General features: G+C 45.7%; 2 protein-coding genes across 9 annotated transcripts in view; one reads left to right on the top strand and one right to left on the bottom strand.

Annotated features, from left to right (window-relative positions):
• SLC67A1 (solute carrier family 67 member 1) overlaps window positions 1–13,393 on the bottom strand; it is a 165,841-nt gene extending 152,448 nt beyond the window's left edge. For 5 of the 8 annotated variants that reach the window (XM_075065108.1, XM_075065104.1, XM_032770292.2 and 2 more), the window contains exon 1: window positions 13,310–13,384. The gene's annotated coding sequence lies outside the window, so the exon portion shown is untranslated. Of the gene's footprint in view, window positions 1–13,309 lie in introns of all 8 variants that reach the window. The other 3 variants (XM_075065106.1, XM_032770284.2, XM_075065105.1) reach the window with 3 other exon arrangements.
• Window positions 13,394–13,652: 259 nt separating this feature from the next.
• CDKN1C (cyclin dependent kinase inhibitor 1C) lies at window positions 13,653–15,937 on the top strand. The gene is made up of 3 exons (XM_032770341.2): window positions 13,653–14,250; window positions 14,657–14,774; window positions 15,269–15,937. The coding sequence occupies exons 1-2, from the start codon at window positions 13,656–13,658 to the stop codon at window positions 14,767–14,769; spliced, it is 708 nt and encodes a 235-aa protein (XP_032626232.1). The 5' UTR covers window positions 13,653–13,655; the 3' UTR covers window positions 14,770–14,774; window positions 15,269–15,937.
• The last annotated feature ends 1,080 nt before the right edge of the window (window positions 15,938–17,017 follow it).

The raw sequence follows: 17,017 nt of genomic DNA, 5'->3' as shown, positions 1-17,017 counted from the left end.
GGTATAATTGCTCAGCTTACATGATGTCTCACATACACAGCATGGTTTCTGTTCCCAGAATAGACAGATAGTGGAGTTTGTAGTGTGTAATAGACCAATGCATGTACGCTATTGTCATAAACATAAAAGGAAGGGTAACTATCTTTATGTATGCAGTAATATAAAATCCCTCTTGGCCTTACCTACAGGTAAGAATCCCCTTACCTGTAAGGGGTTAATCTGTTCAGTTAACCTAGTTGGCACCTGACCAGAAGGACCAAAGGAGAAAGAAGATACTTTCAAATCTGTGGGGGAAGGTTTTTGTTTTGTATCTCTTTGGGTTATCTCCAGGTCAGCAAGGAATCCGGGCAGGGAAAATACATCTCCCAAAGCCAAACCTGAACTAAGCATCTAAGATTACAAATTGTAAGTAATATGAAGGAAATGTGTTAGATCATTTTTTGTTTTAGCTTGTGAATTGTCCCTATGCTAAGAGGGAAGTTTATTCCTGTTTTTTTGTAACTTTAAAGTTTTTCCTAGAGAGGAATCATCTATGTTTTGAATCTTATTACCCTGTAAAATTACTTTCCATCCTGATTTTACAGAAATGCTTCTTTTACTTTTTTCTTTATTATAAAGTTCTTTTTTTTTAAAGAATCTGATTAGTTTTTAGTGTCCTAAAACCCCAAGGGTCTGGTCTGTGCTCACCTTGCTAACCTATTTGGTTGATATATTATTCTCAAGCCTCCCCAGGAAGAGGGGGTGAAGGGGGGATATTTTAGGGAAACAGGAACTCCAAGTGGTCCTTTTCCTAAATCTTTGTCTAATTCACTTGGTGGTGGCAGCAGTACCCATCCAAGGACAAGGAAAGATGTGTGCCTTGGGGAAGTTTTTAACCTAAACTGGTAGAAATAAGCTTAGGGGGACTTTCATGTGGGTCCCCACATCTGTACCCCAGAGTTCAGAGTGGGGAGGGAACCGTGACAAGTATATATAACATAATGTATTGTGGAGAGGTGATAGGATTATCCTAGTTAAGGATTTAACCAGATTTCATTATAAAACCCCATTTTACCACCCAACACCCCAAATTTTAGCTTGGTACATGGCTTGGCCTGAAAATTGCCAGACTTGCTCCGCAAGCAAAAGGGAACGTGCTTGCAGAGTCTGAAGAAAATTCAAACTGCTTTTGAAGCATGGTCTTTAAAATATTATCCAGCTTATTTGTCTCCCCCTAGCTTAGAAATGGCTCCTTGTTACATGCATAAGAGGGTGACCCTTCCAACTCCCACGAGACCATGGAAATACAATTTTACCTTTTCAATACGTACAGTGTATCCATGTACTCCTCTGATGAGATCTAAGGATATCCTCTAGTAGTTACATGCTGACACCAGTGGGAATTGTACAGGGGATTGGAAGAGGAGTATAAGCCAAGGAGATTCTCCAGAATTTTAATATGCAGAAGGAACACTGACTGTGAATGAACAGAGATGGGAAATACACTGGAAGCCTGCCAAGTCTCTGAGACTAACTTTTGGCATGCGTTGGAAATATTGTGAAGCAAATGTATCCCTTTGCTGTTCTTGACAACCAGCTGATACGGTGCCACTGTCACACTGGGAAAGGGTAACTTATTGCAGCACAGCTAATACAATTTGCATCCAGAATTCCACCTCTAAGTCTCTCCTGCTTTCTAGATGTGTTGGTCAAATAAAAATGGCTGCATTTAAATGTGTTCAAAGACAAACCTGGCGCCACCTGAAAGGGAGAGGAAAGTGAAACTGATTGTCCCTAGGTGGGGTCTGAAGAGAAAGTCAGGATTATAATAGAGACTCGGAGGTGAGTTATTACAATGTTCTTTCTCTACTCTGCACTGCTACTCAGAGCAGCAAACGAGGAGAATCCCCTTTACGGTTCTTTGGACATCAGAGGGCGCCATCGTCCCACAGATACATGACATCATCCACCGGCTCTAAAAAATCTGTGCCCTGGAGCAGTCCCTTCTCTTTTCTGTTTCAGAAACCAACTGGAACCAGTCCAGGAGCTCAAAGTGGCTTTGTGATAAGAGACATCTCAGACTCAGTGTGGGGATTCAAGCAAGAGAAGCTCTCTGAACTCCAGTCCACATGCAGCTTCTGTAAACTCTAGGATCAAGAACAGGGTTCTCAAACTTCATTGCACTGCGACCCCCTTCTGACAACAAAAATTACTACAAGACCCCAGTAGGGGGGACTGAAGCCTGAGCCTGCCTGAACCCCACTACCCTGGGTGGGGGACCAAGAGGGGGTCAATTTCAATAAGCCTGGTGGGGTCAAAACTTAAGGCCAAGGGCTTTGGCTTTAACCCCAGGTGGTGGGCCTTTGCCTTTGGCCCTAGGTGGTGGGGCTCGGGCTTTGGCCCTGGGCCCCATCAAGTCTAATACCAGCCCTGGTGACCCAATTAAAACGGGGTTGCGACCCACTTTGGGGTCGCAACCGACAGTTTGAGAACTGGTGAGCTAGAACAAACAGCAGGGTAAAAGGTGATCATTTGCTCTCTATCTTTTCCTTCAGGCTGCTGCACTGGTAGAAATCGCAACGCGAACATAATCCTTGGAGGCTCCTTGTACCAATCCTTAGCACAAATTCTTTGATAGGAATGATGAACAATAATAAATAAATAAATAATATTAATATTGTAACAACGGAAAACTACATAATTTGCGTTAGAACTACTAAAAACAAAGGCTATGAAGCACATCCTGGCACTTACCGCCACAGCCCAATTAACCATAATCCTTCGCACAGAATGTTCTCCCTCTTATTCTGGCACCAAATTTTGTCACCACCTATGTAAGATACCCATCTAAACCACCCGACCAGGAGAGATGGTGACACCGATAGATGCTGTTTGACAAGGGAAATGAACAGCTCGTGGCTATAATTTTAGCCTTGCATGCAAACTGCACCCAGCTTACACTTTTTTATTAGTTTTGTGACTAAACAAAGGACTTCAGACTCCAGGCACTAAAATAAAATGGACCTTTTGTGATATCTGATTTAAGTTCTTGCATATCTCTGCCCTCCAGAATATTTATCAGGAATCCTTTTCACACACATTCCCTTGGGGAAGCTTCATGTCTCTCTCTCTCTCCCTCTCTTCTTTTTTTTTAACGGGGGGGAAGGGAAAGGTAGGTCAAAATTTTGTTTTCCTTGAGTGTGGCAGTTAGAGTGCCAGAATCCAGGCTGAGATTTTACTCCTGCATTTGACAGTATTTTTCTCAGCAGCAAATCCCTTTTAAACAAGGTCAAGTGCAGGATATCTTTAAAACTTGACAGAACGTCAGAACCCACTATAAGCCTGGGATGGAACAGAGCCAAAGCACATCATGCCTACTCAGTTTACAAGCCCTGCTCTGAGCTCACACTTCTGGTCAAAAATAATGTAAAACCAGAAGCAGCAGCCATTTTTGTTCTTCTGAGCATAACCTCCAAGAACAAGACGCCCCACCTCCCAGTAAATACTGGCATTGTGAGCCCTGATGTCTGAAAAGGTAGGCAGGAAAAGCTATCAAATATTAGTCTATGGTACAGAGATGTAACTAGGTATTTTTGCACCCAAGGCAAGAATATAAAATTGTGCTCTCCCGCAGGGCGGCTCATTGGCAGCAATTCGGCGGTGGGTCCCTCTCGAAGAGAAGAGCCTACCACCAAATTGCCGCTGAAGAATGAATGAAGTGGTGGTGGTAGAGCCTGTGATTTTGGGGGGTCAACTCATGATTTTTGACTGCTTGGGCTGGTAATGTTGCTTCCAAGATGGTCTTTGGTTCCAGTCCAGTTCCAATTCCGAGAGGGACTCTCAGGTTAAGAGAGGACGGAGGTGCTGGATATCAGCAGTGGCCACTAGGGATCAGCAAGTGTCCTGAGAATGCTGGGAGTTCAGGTTTGCAGGGCAGGATCAGGGGTGGAAGGCTTGTAGAATGTTGGTGGTGCCCAGAACCTGCCCCCACCCAAATTCCACCCCCTCACCCGCCCAAGGCTCTGGGAGGGAGTTTGGGTGAGGGGGGAGGTCTAGGGTGCAGGCCTTAGACTGGGGCAGGGGATTGGGGTGCAGGCTCTGGTAGGGAGTTTGGGGATGGGAGGCGGTGCAGGTTCTGGGAGGGAGTTTGGGGATGGGAGGGGTGCAGACGGATGGGTTGCAGGGGTGAGGGCTGTGGGTTGTGGCTGCAGATGAGGAGTTTGGAGTGTGGGAGGGACTCCAGGTCAGAGTAGGAGTGAGGACTCAGTCTGGGGCTGGGAATGGGAGGTTTGGGGTGTGGGAGGGGCTCAGGGCTGGGGGAGAGGGTAGCAATGTGGGAGGTGAGGGCTCTGGCTGGGACAGGGGATAAGGTGTTTGGGGTGCTGGAGAGGCTCAGGCAGAGGGTTGAGGGTGCGGTGGGGGGTGAAAGCTCTGACTGGGGGTGTGGGCTCCGGAGTGGGGCAGGGCTGGGGTTGAGTTTGGGATGCAGGCAGGCTGCTCCGGGACAGGGGCCAGAGAGGAGGACTCCCTCCAGCCCTTTCCCTGCCAGCAGCAGCGAGTTCTGGGGGAGCAGCCCCCCCCCCCAGCAGCACACTCACCCCCACCACTGTCACTGCATGTGCTCCTAGGGTCCTTCTCAGGTCCAGAAATCTCCCTTGTCTCCCCTGTGGTGGGTGCCGAGGGGTGCTGTGTGTGCCTCCACCCTGCCCCTGACTGTACCCTCACAGGGTGAGGGATGGGGCTGCCTCCTTGCCCAGCATGGGGCAGGAGTGGTGAGTGTGGGCAAGGGGACCCCCTGTGCTGCTGGGGGGTCCCATTGGAAAATGAAAGGGTCTGAGGGGGAAGGGCAGGCTCAGAGTCCGTCTGCTCTGGAAGTGAGATGGGGGGCACTAGGACCCTGCAGCAGCAGTAGCTGCAGGGAGGAAGCCTGGAGCTGCTCAGCTCCAGGCCGGGAAGGGGGTAGGGGGAAGCAAGTCGGGGCTGGGGGACACTCAGGGGAGGCACAGGGGGGCGGCAGGTGGGGAAGATCATCTGGGTTATAAATATCTCTGTGCCAGCCAGCAGCTTTTTTCCCCTCCCTTTTTCTCCACCTCTTTCTGTGCCCCTCAGCTTTCTGTGCCTGAGGCAAGTGCCTCACTCGCCTCACCCTTGTTACAGCACTGCTATGTTAATCAACTGTATGGACATCAAGTGGAAGTGGCAGTAGTATAATTTAAAGACAGGCAACATAGTCCAATGTCAAGGGCACTGCATTAGCAACCAGGAGCCCTGGATTCTATTCCTAGCTCTGTCACTGACTTGCTGTTAGTGCTTTGGCATGTCACTTCACCTGTTTCCACTCCTGCCCTTTGCTTGCCTTGTCTATTTGCTCTGTGAGCAGGCACTCTCTCTTACTATAAGAATTTACAGTGATTAGCAAAATGGGGCCCTGATCTCAGTTAGAGCTTCTAAATACACCTAAAATATAATAAATAAGAAGCAGCTTAATTGACACAATAGATGACATGAACAATCTCCACCAGAACTGGCACAAGACTTTGAGTTACTAGCACTACACTTCTTGGTGCAAGAAAAGTAGAGAGCCAAAGTGAACATTAAAAATCAGAATTTAAAAATAGGTATTAGTGCGAGCATTGACAGAGAGCAGTAATGGTTAGAGTCAATCATCATTTTCACCCCAGAAGATAGTAGGAAAAAAGCAACAAATCCACTTTGAACAGAATTCAAAAAATTATATACGTATATTTTAAAGTGACATCTTGGCATGTTGGTGAGGACAGACACAAATGGAGGATTGAACCAGATTAATAATTAATGGAGTATTTCATCTCCAGTCAAAGATGACTACATAGGAAGTCAACAAACAGTGCTGTCTTCCATAGTAAACACATCCAAGGCATTGCTTATAAATTATTATTTTCTATCATACTTTCTAATTCACAACATATACCAGTAAGGTATGCTGAATATACAGAAAAAACAAGCTACACAGAGAATCCTGGAACTTATTAAAGATTCTAAGGTAATGGCTGCAGGCCAGGTTCCAAGAGCATTATTGGACTTAACAATCATTCCTATCTATTAAAAGTCCTGTATCTAACAGAAAAGATATTACTAAGAAGGAGGAGCCCACTAAGGCCAAAGCTGCATTAGTGGACTGTGCAACAGACTAGGCTAGATTCACTAGCTGCTTTGTTCTGCTCTAATGATGTAAACCTGCTTAACTAACCAGTTAACAATAAAGAGTGAAGAGGTTTCTTAGTGAGTTCAAACAGGATTAAATATCACAGTTGATCTTAAAAAGGAAATCATTTGCCATAAAAAAAATTTTTTTTAATTAATAAAATGAAAAAACTTCATCAGGTTTGAATTTTTTCTGTGGAATTTTCCAATTTTTCAACAAAGCAATCTGAAACAAACAAAATGCATCAATTCAAATCAAATGGCAACAAAAAGGAAGGGTGGGTTTTCCTCCTTCCCCACTTTAAAACCAATCTGTTTTGATTCCATATAACCCAAATCAAAATAATTCAATTTTTATTTGTTTCATCGCAAAATCATAAAGTTTTGAGCATGAAAGGTTTTGTATAATTCCAAATGCATTTTTTCGTTGAAAAACCTTTGATGAAAAGTTTTTGACCACCTCTACCAAATATTTTACTTGTATTTGAACTTTGGTTATGCCTGGTTTCTTTAAGCAGATCAAGAAAGACAGAGGGGTACAATGAAATATTATTAGTGTAAATGTATAACCGCAAATTATTCCTGTATATATGCATAATGAGAAACAAGTATATGATAGACAAACGATTAATATTTATTAGCGGATATAATTATTTCAAATTAAGGTATCATGTGTAGAGTTATTTCAAATTTGGAGTTTTCATATACAATGCATTTTCGATAAATACAGTAACTTTACACTTAATAGGGACCCTTGAAAAGTAGCTTGACGCATAAGCCTTTTAGGGTTGTCTACATGGCAAAGAAAAACCCACGGCTAGCCCTTGCCAGCCGACTCAGGCTCACACTCTATGTTTCATTGCTGTGTAGGCTTCTGGGCTTGGACTGGAGCCCAAGGTCTGGGACCAGAGCCCAAGGTCTGGGACCCTCCCACTTCACAAGGTCCCAGAGCCCAGGGTGCATCCTGCGTCAAGAAGTCTACATAGCAACTAAACAGCCCTGCAGCTTGTAACCCATGAGCCCAGCTTGGCTGGCACGTGCCAGCCCTGGATTTTGCTTTGCTGTGTAGACATACTGTTAAATTTGACAGTCTAAAGACTTGTTTCTTTATTTGACTGTGCCTCCCGGACTATACCATTCATGCCTAAGAGGACTACTTTTGGAATCTCCACAAGGAGGAAGACTGTTTGGTTCTTTTGTGACAATATATCATAGGGATCTGTTCATCTTACTCATACAAACATACTGCCAAAATGGCCACTGAGGAAGTTAAAGTGCAGTCTAGTAATGAAAAGCGACTGTTAAAATAACAGGATCTGGGTTCTATATTTGTTGTATCAATAACTTCTTATCAATTTTGCTTGATTTACAATGTAAAGAGTTTTCCCTAACTGGCAGCCCAGAAATCTCAACATGGGTTCTGACAAACTGGGTTCTTTCTCACACAGAAATAGTCTTAAGTAACAAAAGTTATGTATTCCCAACTGTTTTGATGCATGAGGCAGAAAAGAGCCCAGCTCCCTCTCCCATAGCCCTGCAGAGCCAACACAGCTAACAGGAGTAAAAGACAGTTTAAAAAAGTATTTTTGTCCCCAGTTTAGGACTCTGAATATACCCAGGGTGCAGGACTTTGGGGTAAAAATGTGCCATTCCTATCTAGATGTTGTTCAGACCATCACTGCACTTTAATTATGCTAAGTAGTATGAATACTTTCTTCTCCTGAAACAGAGAGAATAAAAATTTCCAAACAATATGCTGTGGTTCAACCAAAATTTAAAGGCTTAATGGCAGGAAATTTCCGGATAAAATTCTATGGCCTATGTCAGTGGTCCCCAACATGGTGCCCGCGGGCGCCATGGTGCACACCGGGGCATCTTAATGTGCCCACATCCTGGCCTCCAGGAGAGCATCCTCCAAAATGCTGCCGAATTTCAGCGGCATTTCGGCGGGGACGCCTCTCGATGATGTTGCTTGTTGACAGCAAGCGACGTCATCGAGAGGCGCCGCTGCCAAAATGCTGCCAAAATTCGATGGCATTTCGACGGGTGCTCCACCACCGCAGTGGTCCTTCGGCTGGCGCCTCCTAGCCAAAAAGGTTGGGGACCACTGGCCTATGTTATACAAACAGTTGAACTAGATCAATCTTTCCAGACTACTGTACCCCTTTCAGGAGTCTGATTTGTCTTGCGTACCCCCAAGTTCTACCTCGCTTAAAAACTACTTGCTTACAAAAATCAGACATAAAATATAGACGTGTCGGAGCACACGATTACTTAAAAATTGCTGATTTTCTCATTTTTACCATATAATTATAAAATAAATCAATTGGAATATAAATATTGTACTTACATTTACACTGAAATGTAGTATATAGAGCAATATATACAAGTTATTGTTTGTATGAAATTTTAGTTTGTACCAACTTCGCTAGTGCCTTTTATGTAGCCTGTTGTAAAACTAGGCAAATAACTAGATGAGTTGATGTACTTCCAGGAAGACCTCTGCTTACCCCCAGGGATATGTGTATCCCTCTATGAGAATCACTGGGCTAGACGATCATAATCATGCTTTCTGGCCTTACAGTCTATGAATTCAGTAAACTACATTTACATTCATGAGAATAGCATGAACATGTCAGGTCAGCCAGGATGTTCTCCATCTCCTGGAGGAAGATAAGGATGGGCACAGTTAGTGCCAGCAGAGCTGGGTACCATGGCCAAGAGTTATCATAGTGAAGTCACTGATACTCTCATTACCCTCGTCTTAATGCACAAGTCACAATGCAAGACAACATGACAAAAGGATGCAAGAAGTGGGATTAGGGAAGGTAATTGTCTTATTGCAGGTGTGCATCCACCACCAGAGCCCTTGGATCTGGATTCCAGCCATACAATTGTTCCAGCTGACAGAGGAGATGGGAGGTGAAGAGACTGCCCCCACAGGCCCAATCATTAGGCTATCCATAAATACACTTTCCCTCCATGGGTCTAAATATCAGCATCCCCAAAGTAACATGTAAATCTCTATTGTGTTAGATAACCCTGGAAAGTTTTCTTTGTTGGCTGAAATTTGGGTTTTGAGAGAAAATTCCCAGATCTTCTAAATGCCAGCAATGGTTGTCTGCACAGTGTGTGCTTATTCCTTCAGATGTATTAAATCGTGGGCACAGAAAACAACAATGGAGTTACAGCACCCTCCCATCGGACTCTTGAATGAATCTGCTAAGTGTTCTAGCATGTTCATGTGGGTTCCCTCCAAGACCCCCTGTCTTGGACTGACTTGAATACCACCTTCTTGTTCCAAGTCTGAATACGTAGCTGTCAGCACTGCTCGAGTTCTTCTCTGGTCTGAAGAAACAGAGTGATTTTTCTCCCTGAACTTTATCCATTCACACCGAACACCCCTTTCCAACTTACAGATGGTGCAGGCAGCCTGGGAAGATCGGACAGAAGCAGAGAGGATGCCTAGGAGTCTGCTAATCTCTCTCTGACACCAAATCCATAGGCAACACCTCATTGTTTCCTTATTATTCACACCTTGGAAGACAGAAGTCTTAGCAGTCCTTGGGAGGAATCAACAGACAAGCCCAGAAATGTTAACTCCTGTGTTGTCTTTTGCTTTTCACACAACAAACTAATATGTAGAAATCATACAGACACAGTGGGATTTCAAATAACATGTTTACTAAATATACAGAAGGTCTAGTTACATATACACATGCTGCTGTGCCTGGTTTTTCAAATATAGAACACAGAGACTTTTAGAGGTCTCACAAACTGTTTAAAGAGATACTATCCCATTCCTATACACTACATTTGGAAAAGCATCAGGAGAGACTGCTTGTAAACTGTAATTAATCCTCTAGTACTGAGCTAACTTACACCTCCTCTTATAATTTTCCTTACCCTGTGCAAATACACTGTGCAACTCCAGGCTAGTACCATCACCACTTTTATGATTTATTTTTTTTGTGAAGCACCACAAGGCTAATATTAGAAAGAATTATAGCAAGTAAACTGCTTGCCTTTGTTGTCTCTGCTGGATTGTAAAAACTTCAGAGCCTACTTCAACCAGAAATACCAGGTATATGTCTTTGAGACCGAAGCACACCATCTAATTTCCTTGGAAAAGAATCCTTTCGAGAGATGCCCTTATCCTTGACATAGGTCACCAACAGTATATGTAATTCTGTCAGATGATCCTGTTTTCTTTCCTAGCAGAAACAGGTTGCTGAGAAAGGTCTATAATGAAGGTACCACCTGCTGAAAGTCCCTCTCTCGCTGTAGAGCAAATTAGCCTCTGCCTTAGTGAAACTAATTGGAAGGAAAAATTCTGGTAAGGGGTTTCTGAGAAACAGGGCTCATAAATAAGTCTTTTCTCAAGTCTTGGGGGGTGGAGTGTGGGAAGAGAATGAATCCTGCCCCCTTTTGCCAGTGGACTAATTATGAAAAGGATATCCATATAATGCTCATCTGTAGGCTGAGGCTGAATTGGCTTCAATCATCCCATTTATGAAGCTCCCCTGAAAGGTTGCTAAGTAAAGGGAAATAATATTGGGTTCATCTGTTGCCACTAAAGGCCTTGTTGGTGAGCGACCTCTGCTTCTTCCTTCCCCATCAAAAACCTTTCTGACACCTCCATGTTGTCTAATGAGGTGTACTGTTCGTTCCAAAGAACCAAGATAGCCTTTGTATGAACAGTTCACTGAACAGCTTCTCTTTGGCCTGCAGGTCATCTTCCAAATGGAATATGTTCTTCCTGTGGTCAATTTCAATGAGAAAAACCCATGAAAGTAACATTTCCCCCAATATTACTGCTAGCTGATTCCATTCCAGTTTACTTAAGAGTTCAAGCATATCTGACAAGACCACAACATCTTCAGATGTCTTTTAAAAATTACCTTTGAATGCTTTCTGGGAACTATCCTACCCTTCCTGTGATCCTTACAAGACTGATCCATATGTACCATGAGCTGGTCATGTTCTTGTGGGATTCCTATATTATCCTGGAAAAGTTGCCTGTGTCTTCATCTGTGTCTTGCACAACCAAATTGTAAAGAAAGTTGCTACATGGAAACGAGGGGTCTTCAGTCTGAGGATGTTAATTGCTTTAGCTTCTTTACGTTGAACAACTGCTGACCTTTATCACTGAGCAGGGTCAGTCCCTTGGCTATCAGAAAATGCTGAATTCAAGAGGTCAAATTGCCTTTAGCCTCCTTTTGCTCCCCAGCCTGAGGCCTGGTGTACACCGGGGGGCGAGGGGGAGAGATCAACATAAGAGATGCAACTTCAGCTACGAGAATAGCGTAACTGAACTCGACGCATCTTAGATCGAATTAAAATTACTTACTTCGTGTCCTCACGGCACGCCGCAGCTCCCCCATCAACTTTGCTTCTGCCTCTTGCCGAGCTGGAGATCAGCAGTCAATGGCAGAGTAATCGGGGATAGATTTATCGTGTCTATCCAGCAGGTAGTGTAGACGTACCCTGAGGAATAGTATTGCATACGTTCTTGGCAGGCTCTGTGCTGCTCGAATCACATTTGTGACCCTTACTGGACTTGGATGTTGACTATTTCTCTTTACGTAGGAATCTAGGGCCACTGGAAACTGTGATTGGCCAACCCTGTGGATGCAACAGGTAAACAAACCAACCCGGCCTGCCGGGGCTTACCCTGAACAAGTCTTCCAACTACCTGAAAGGGGGTTCCAAAGAGAATAGATCTAGACAGTTCTCAGTGGTACCAGATGACAGAACAAGGAGTAATGGTCTCAAGTTGTAGTGGGGGAGGTTTAGGTTGGATATTAGGAAAAACTTTCACTAGGAGGGTGGTGAAGCACTGGAATGGGTTACCTAGGGAGGTGGTGGAATCCCCTTCCTTAGAGGTTTTTAAGGTCAGGCTTGAGAAAGCCCTGGCTGGGATGATTGAGTTGGGAATTGGTCCTGCTTTGAGCAGGGGGTTGGACTATATGACCTCCTGAGGTCCCTTCCAACCCTGATATTCTGTGATTCTAAGTCATGCCCTAGTTTGGGAACTACTGGTCCTAGAGCACATGAAAACTGAATTATCTTCTGCCACAATAAGAAGAATGCTCCCCATTATCAGAGTTGAGAGGAAACAGTTGACTGTTTCTTGCTCTGTACCTGTTTGTTGGATAGAGACAGGACTTCAAGTCTCCATTGCTCAATCAAATCAACACTTTTCACAACCACCACATTCACATGCAATTAAACAAACATTCATCCCCCTCACTCTTCTTATGAAAGCAGGGGGGAAAAAAAGAAAAGAAGAAGAAGAGAGCGAGCCAGTCAGAGGCACAGGCTTCATCCAGGCACTAGCATTGTGCGGGAGTGAGAAGAGAGTTCCCTAACCTGCAAACAACCGTAAAGTTGATCTTTTCTCTTGTTTGCCACTGTGGAGAGGACTGGAGCATTAAAGAAAGCCCATTATGGTATGAGCACCTTGTAAGATTCTCTCCCCCTATCCCCATCACAACAAAAAGCAGTGATTGCAATGATCGGCAGACAATGTAAAGCACAAGTCAGCTGATTCCTGGCAACACAATAGTAAGATTAGCTCATCTACAGCAGACAAACATGTATGTATTATATGGGTTTTAAAGTTAAGACAGGCAAAAAAGCTGTGGTTTTCATATGCAGTGTTTCTACTCTGTAGTGCAAAAACATATCTAGTAACTTATTACTTCCAAGTGACTATAAAAAAGCCTTTTAAAAAACATCCTTTCCCTTCTTTTGAAATCGGCATATATCTAGCTTTGTTTTTTATTAGTTTTTCCTGATAACGTCTTGTCTCTTATACTGACATATAGATTTCTTCAAACCCCTTTCTTTTATACCCACTTGCCTTTTTAAAAAGTCCAAATTAAACAAATCTAAGCATCGCCTCCCCAGGAAACCCAGCGACTCCATTCTTTGACTAGCTCCTAAACGTTAAAAAGGCAAAAAAAAAAAAAAAGCAAATCACACAGCAGTAGCAGCAGCTCCAGCCACCTCACCCTGCAAACAAAGGGGGCAGGGAACTGCTTGCAGGCTAGGTGTCACGTTACTCAACCTCCTTCTCTTTAAATCTCAACCCCCGCCCCTTCCAATCGCCCCTATATAACTCAGACTGACAGGTCCTGCTTACCAATAGCAGGGATCTTGCCACTTTTGGCGCCCGGCCACAGTTTCTCCTTCAGCCAATGGGGAGCGGAGCTCGAGGTATTACACCCAAGGGACCAGCGGAGCCTCCACCAATGGCAGCAGTGTTATTAAAGAGAAATACTATTATGCTAATAGATGTTTTGCTCTAACTTGGTGAGGGCTTTAAAAGCGAGGCAGCCCCAGGCTCACCAGCAGACTGCAGAGGTTCCAAGGCTGGTTGGGTTGCCTGCACGTAGATTGCGGACGGGTGGAACTCACAGCCCTTTTCTCCCCAGGAGCACCGCGTTTGGGTCCTTGGCTTGCCGGGGCAAAGCAGCAGCGGAACCATCATGTCCAACGTGCACCTCTCCAGCGCCTCGGCTCTGGAGCGCTTGGCCGCCCGCAGGACTTTCCCCTTGCACGCCCGCACAGGGGTCTGCCGGAACCTCTTTGGCCCGGTGGATCACGAAGAGCTGAGCCGGGAGCTGAAGAGCAAACTACGGGAGATCAGCGAGGATGACCAGAGGCGGTGGGACTACAACTTCCAGACCGACACCCCGCTGGACGGCCCTGGCAGGCTGCAGTGGGAAGAGGTGGAGGGAGGCTCGGTGCCCGCTTTCTATCGAGAGACAGTACAGGTCGGGAGGTGCCGCTTCCCGGTGCTGCTGGTCAGGTCCAAGCCACCTCTGGGGGACCTGGATACTCCTGCGGGGGTTAACCCCAGGGACTCTCACCAGGAGCTGGTGGTGTCTGCGTCCTCCTCCCTCAGCCCCCAGGGTAAGACGGCCGCCTTGGAAAGCACTATCGCGGGGGGCAAAGAGCGGCTCAACCAGGAGAACCGATCCGATCAGCTCAACAACCACTCAGGGATTACAATCAAACCCGTACCCTGCGCGCCAGCGGCGCTCAAAAGGGTCTCGCCTTCCAGCGCAGCCCACATCACAGGTAAGGCAGGGGCACGCCCCGGGCACGGCACAGGCGCGCACCCCGGGGCTCTCTGCGCTTAAATGCCCCGGCGCTTTAAAGGGCCCGGGGCATCGCTCGCTCAGCTAAAAGGCTCGCGGCGCAGCGCGCTGGGGAAACGCTTACACAGCACATTGCGCGCTGCAGGCCGGCGAAGTAAACAAACCCGACCCAGCTGCAACCCTCTCCCGAGGCAGACAGGGGGAGTCACGAGCCGCCAGGCCTCCTCTGCGCGCCGCCTCCCGGGTGTGCTGTTGTGCGGGTGCCCGGGCAGGGCGGGGCCCGGCTGCTGCCGCCGCACGTTCGTGTATCCGTCCCGCGGGGGCCGCCCCTGGGGTAGGCGGCGGCCGGTGTGTGTCTGTGTGTAACGCCCCCCGTTGGTCCCTAGATTTCTTTGTCAAGCGGAAAAGGCTGGGGGACGCCAAAGCGAGCTGCGACCATCCTGGCGGGTGTCCCGCCTCTGCGCCCGCGGAGCAGACTCCCCGGAAGCGGCTGCGGTGAACCAGGTGAGCGCCCTCCCCGGGGACCACAGCTCGCGGCCCTCTCCTCACAAAACCCAGCCGCAGGAGGAGGAGGGCGGCCGCTGCTGCGGGGTGGGGGGAAGGGCAGTGGCCAGCCTGGCGCTGCGAAGCGGGGACCCCGCGGGGCGTGCGCGCTGCGAACAAAACAGCTAGGGGGCGATTCCCATTGGAGGGCGGTCGGTCGGGCCAGGCTGCTGCCCCGCTCTGCCAACGCAAGGGAAGCCACTTCCCGGGGTGAGCCAGGGCCGCCCAGCCCCTCTGCAAGCCCCCCCAGGTGCTGAGTGAGATCAGGCCGGGGAAGGAGCTGGTTTCTCTGACTCATTCGCCGAGCTGGAGGGGGAGATGGGGCGGGGTCTGCCGACTTATTTTGTGGCCGCCGGGGGCTCTGTGTCTGCTGGGAGCGGCAGCCGCGGTTGCTTTCAGTGCGTGTTCACGAAATTCATGTGGCTGCTTCCCTCCCCCTCCGTTTTTCTCCTCAGATTTTGCACTATGACACCTAAGGGAGATTTTGCTTCGTCTCTGGAGGCGCATGGCCTAGCGGCTGTTCTGCCCACACTTCGGCAAGGGGCAACTCTCACGAGATCTGGAGCAAGGAGGATTAAGATCTGGGTTCCCTACACCCTCTCCCCCACGAGGAACTGCATGCAGTGAGAGTGGCTCTGACTACAGCCACGGACGGAGCAGTGTTAATGTACAACTGTGCAATGTATTGCGTTTTATATATAAATGTATTATGCCTAATGTGAGTACACTGGCCAGAAGTGTAAAGCTTTAAAGTCATTTATATAAAATGTTTAATCTTTGCTGATCTCAGTGCAAAAAAAATGTATATTTGTACAAATTTTTTTAAAGAGTTATACTAACTTATCTTTTCTATTTATGTCAAATGTGGATAATGTTGGTTGACACCCAATAGTCTTGTTTTTTTCTTTTGGATAAGCCAAAGGGCACTATATTTGCTTTTATTTACAAAATGTGTAAATTTATTTTTATAGGGTTTTTTTTTTTTGCATTCACAAAATGTAGCTATAAATCAAAATTTAGTTTTTACTTGAAGACAAATCTGTTTCAATGGTTCCTGAGCCGGTCTGTACCACTGGCATTGCAAATAATGCCACAGTTCAAATAAAAAAAGGAGTCCAAAATCTGTTGATGTTAATTAGTATTAAAGAAACATTTAGTGGAACACAACTGACAGGAAATGCCATAGTTTGCAAACATTAGAAAACACCTGTATAAACTTAGAACTGACACTGTCTCTCAATTCCATGAACTCATTCATTCTCACACTCCGTAGCTGCTGGGGTAGAGGGACACTACAAACCAAGGACATTTTCCATATCTTTGTAAAGTAAGGTGCTCAAAACATAAGGATTGTAGTATAAAGAAACACGGGATCAAAATGTGCAACACACCACCAGCCAATATTTAAAAAAAAAACACATACATTGCTCCTCATCCTTTACATATTGCATAGCATAATAGATTTTTTCTAGTGGTGAAGATTGTTAGAAGGATAATTCTGTTCCCCCATATATTGTAAGTAGTACACAATTGATTAGCTGTCAGTGGTATGGAGGAGTTTAACTTCCGCTAAAACAGGAGGGTTGTAGCCACTGCAGGAGTTAGCATGAACCAATTATCTGATTCCCATAATCTAAAATATACTACATTAGCAAGAAGTTACAATTCCTCAAGCCTGGCTTTCATAATTCATGTAGATATAACATTTACTTACAGGTCAAGACAAAGCTCTGGCCCATTTAATCCAGGAGAAGACTGAATTTGTGTTCAATACAGTGCCTTTTAACATTGTTTCATGCTTGCTCTTTGTGGGGTTTGTAAAGCATTTTGCCATCCATATAAAATTAGCTTGAATGGCTACTGTTTTTTAAACTTATTTACTCTGCAGTTAAATCTGCCCAAAGTGAAACTGTGGGATGACACAGTCAGGCACTTCAGGTTCCACTAGCCTGTGCCAAGTTTTGACACACCCACACACTATTTGCAAGTTGAATGGTCTGATTAAAAAATCTTCCACTGATCTGTAAATAAGGGGTCACTGGAATGATAAACCATAGTGGCTCCTCTGCTGTGTCAGTGCATAAGGGAGCTCTTAATCTTTGACGCAATAGACAGCTTTTCTGCTCTTGTTCAGAAAAGTATATATATTTAAAGTGTTACACTGCATTATCTGGCATCACAGTATGTGCATCAAAAGACTTCAT

This window comes from Chelonoidis abingdonii, chromosome 4 (genome assembly GCF_003597395.2).
Source record: "Chelonoidis abingdonii isolate Lonesome George chromosome 4, CheloAbing_2.0, whole genome shotgun sequence".
NCBI lineage: Eukaryota > Metazoa > Chordata > Testudines > Testudinidae > Chelonoidis > Chelonoidis abingdonii.
The sequence above is the reverse complement of the archived record's forward strand: the minus strand, read 5'-3'. Positions and strand labels throughout refer to the sequence as shown.

Excerpts from the sequence above, each read along its gene's own strand:
- CDKN1C (XM_032770341.2), top strand. The coding sequence starts at position 13,656 with ATGTCCAACGTGCACCTCTCCAGCGCCTCGGCTCTGGAGCGCTTGGCC. Across the intron at positions 14,251-14,656 it reads CAGCGCAGCCCACATCACAG|ATTTCTTTGTCAAGCGGAAA; the intron begins GTAAGGCAGGGG and ends GTTGGTCCCTAG.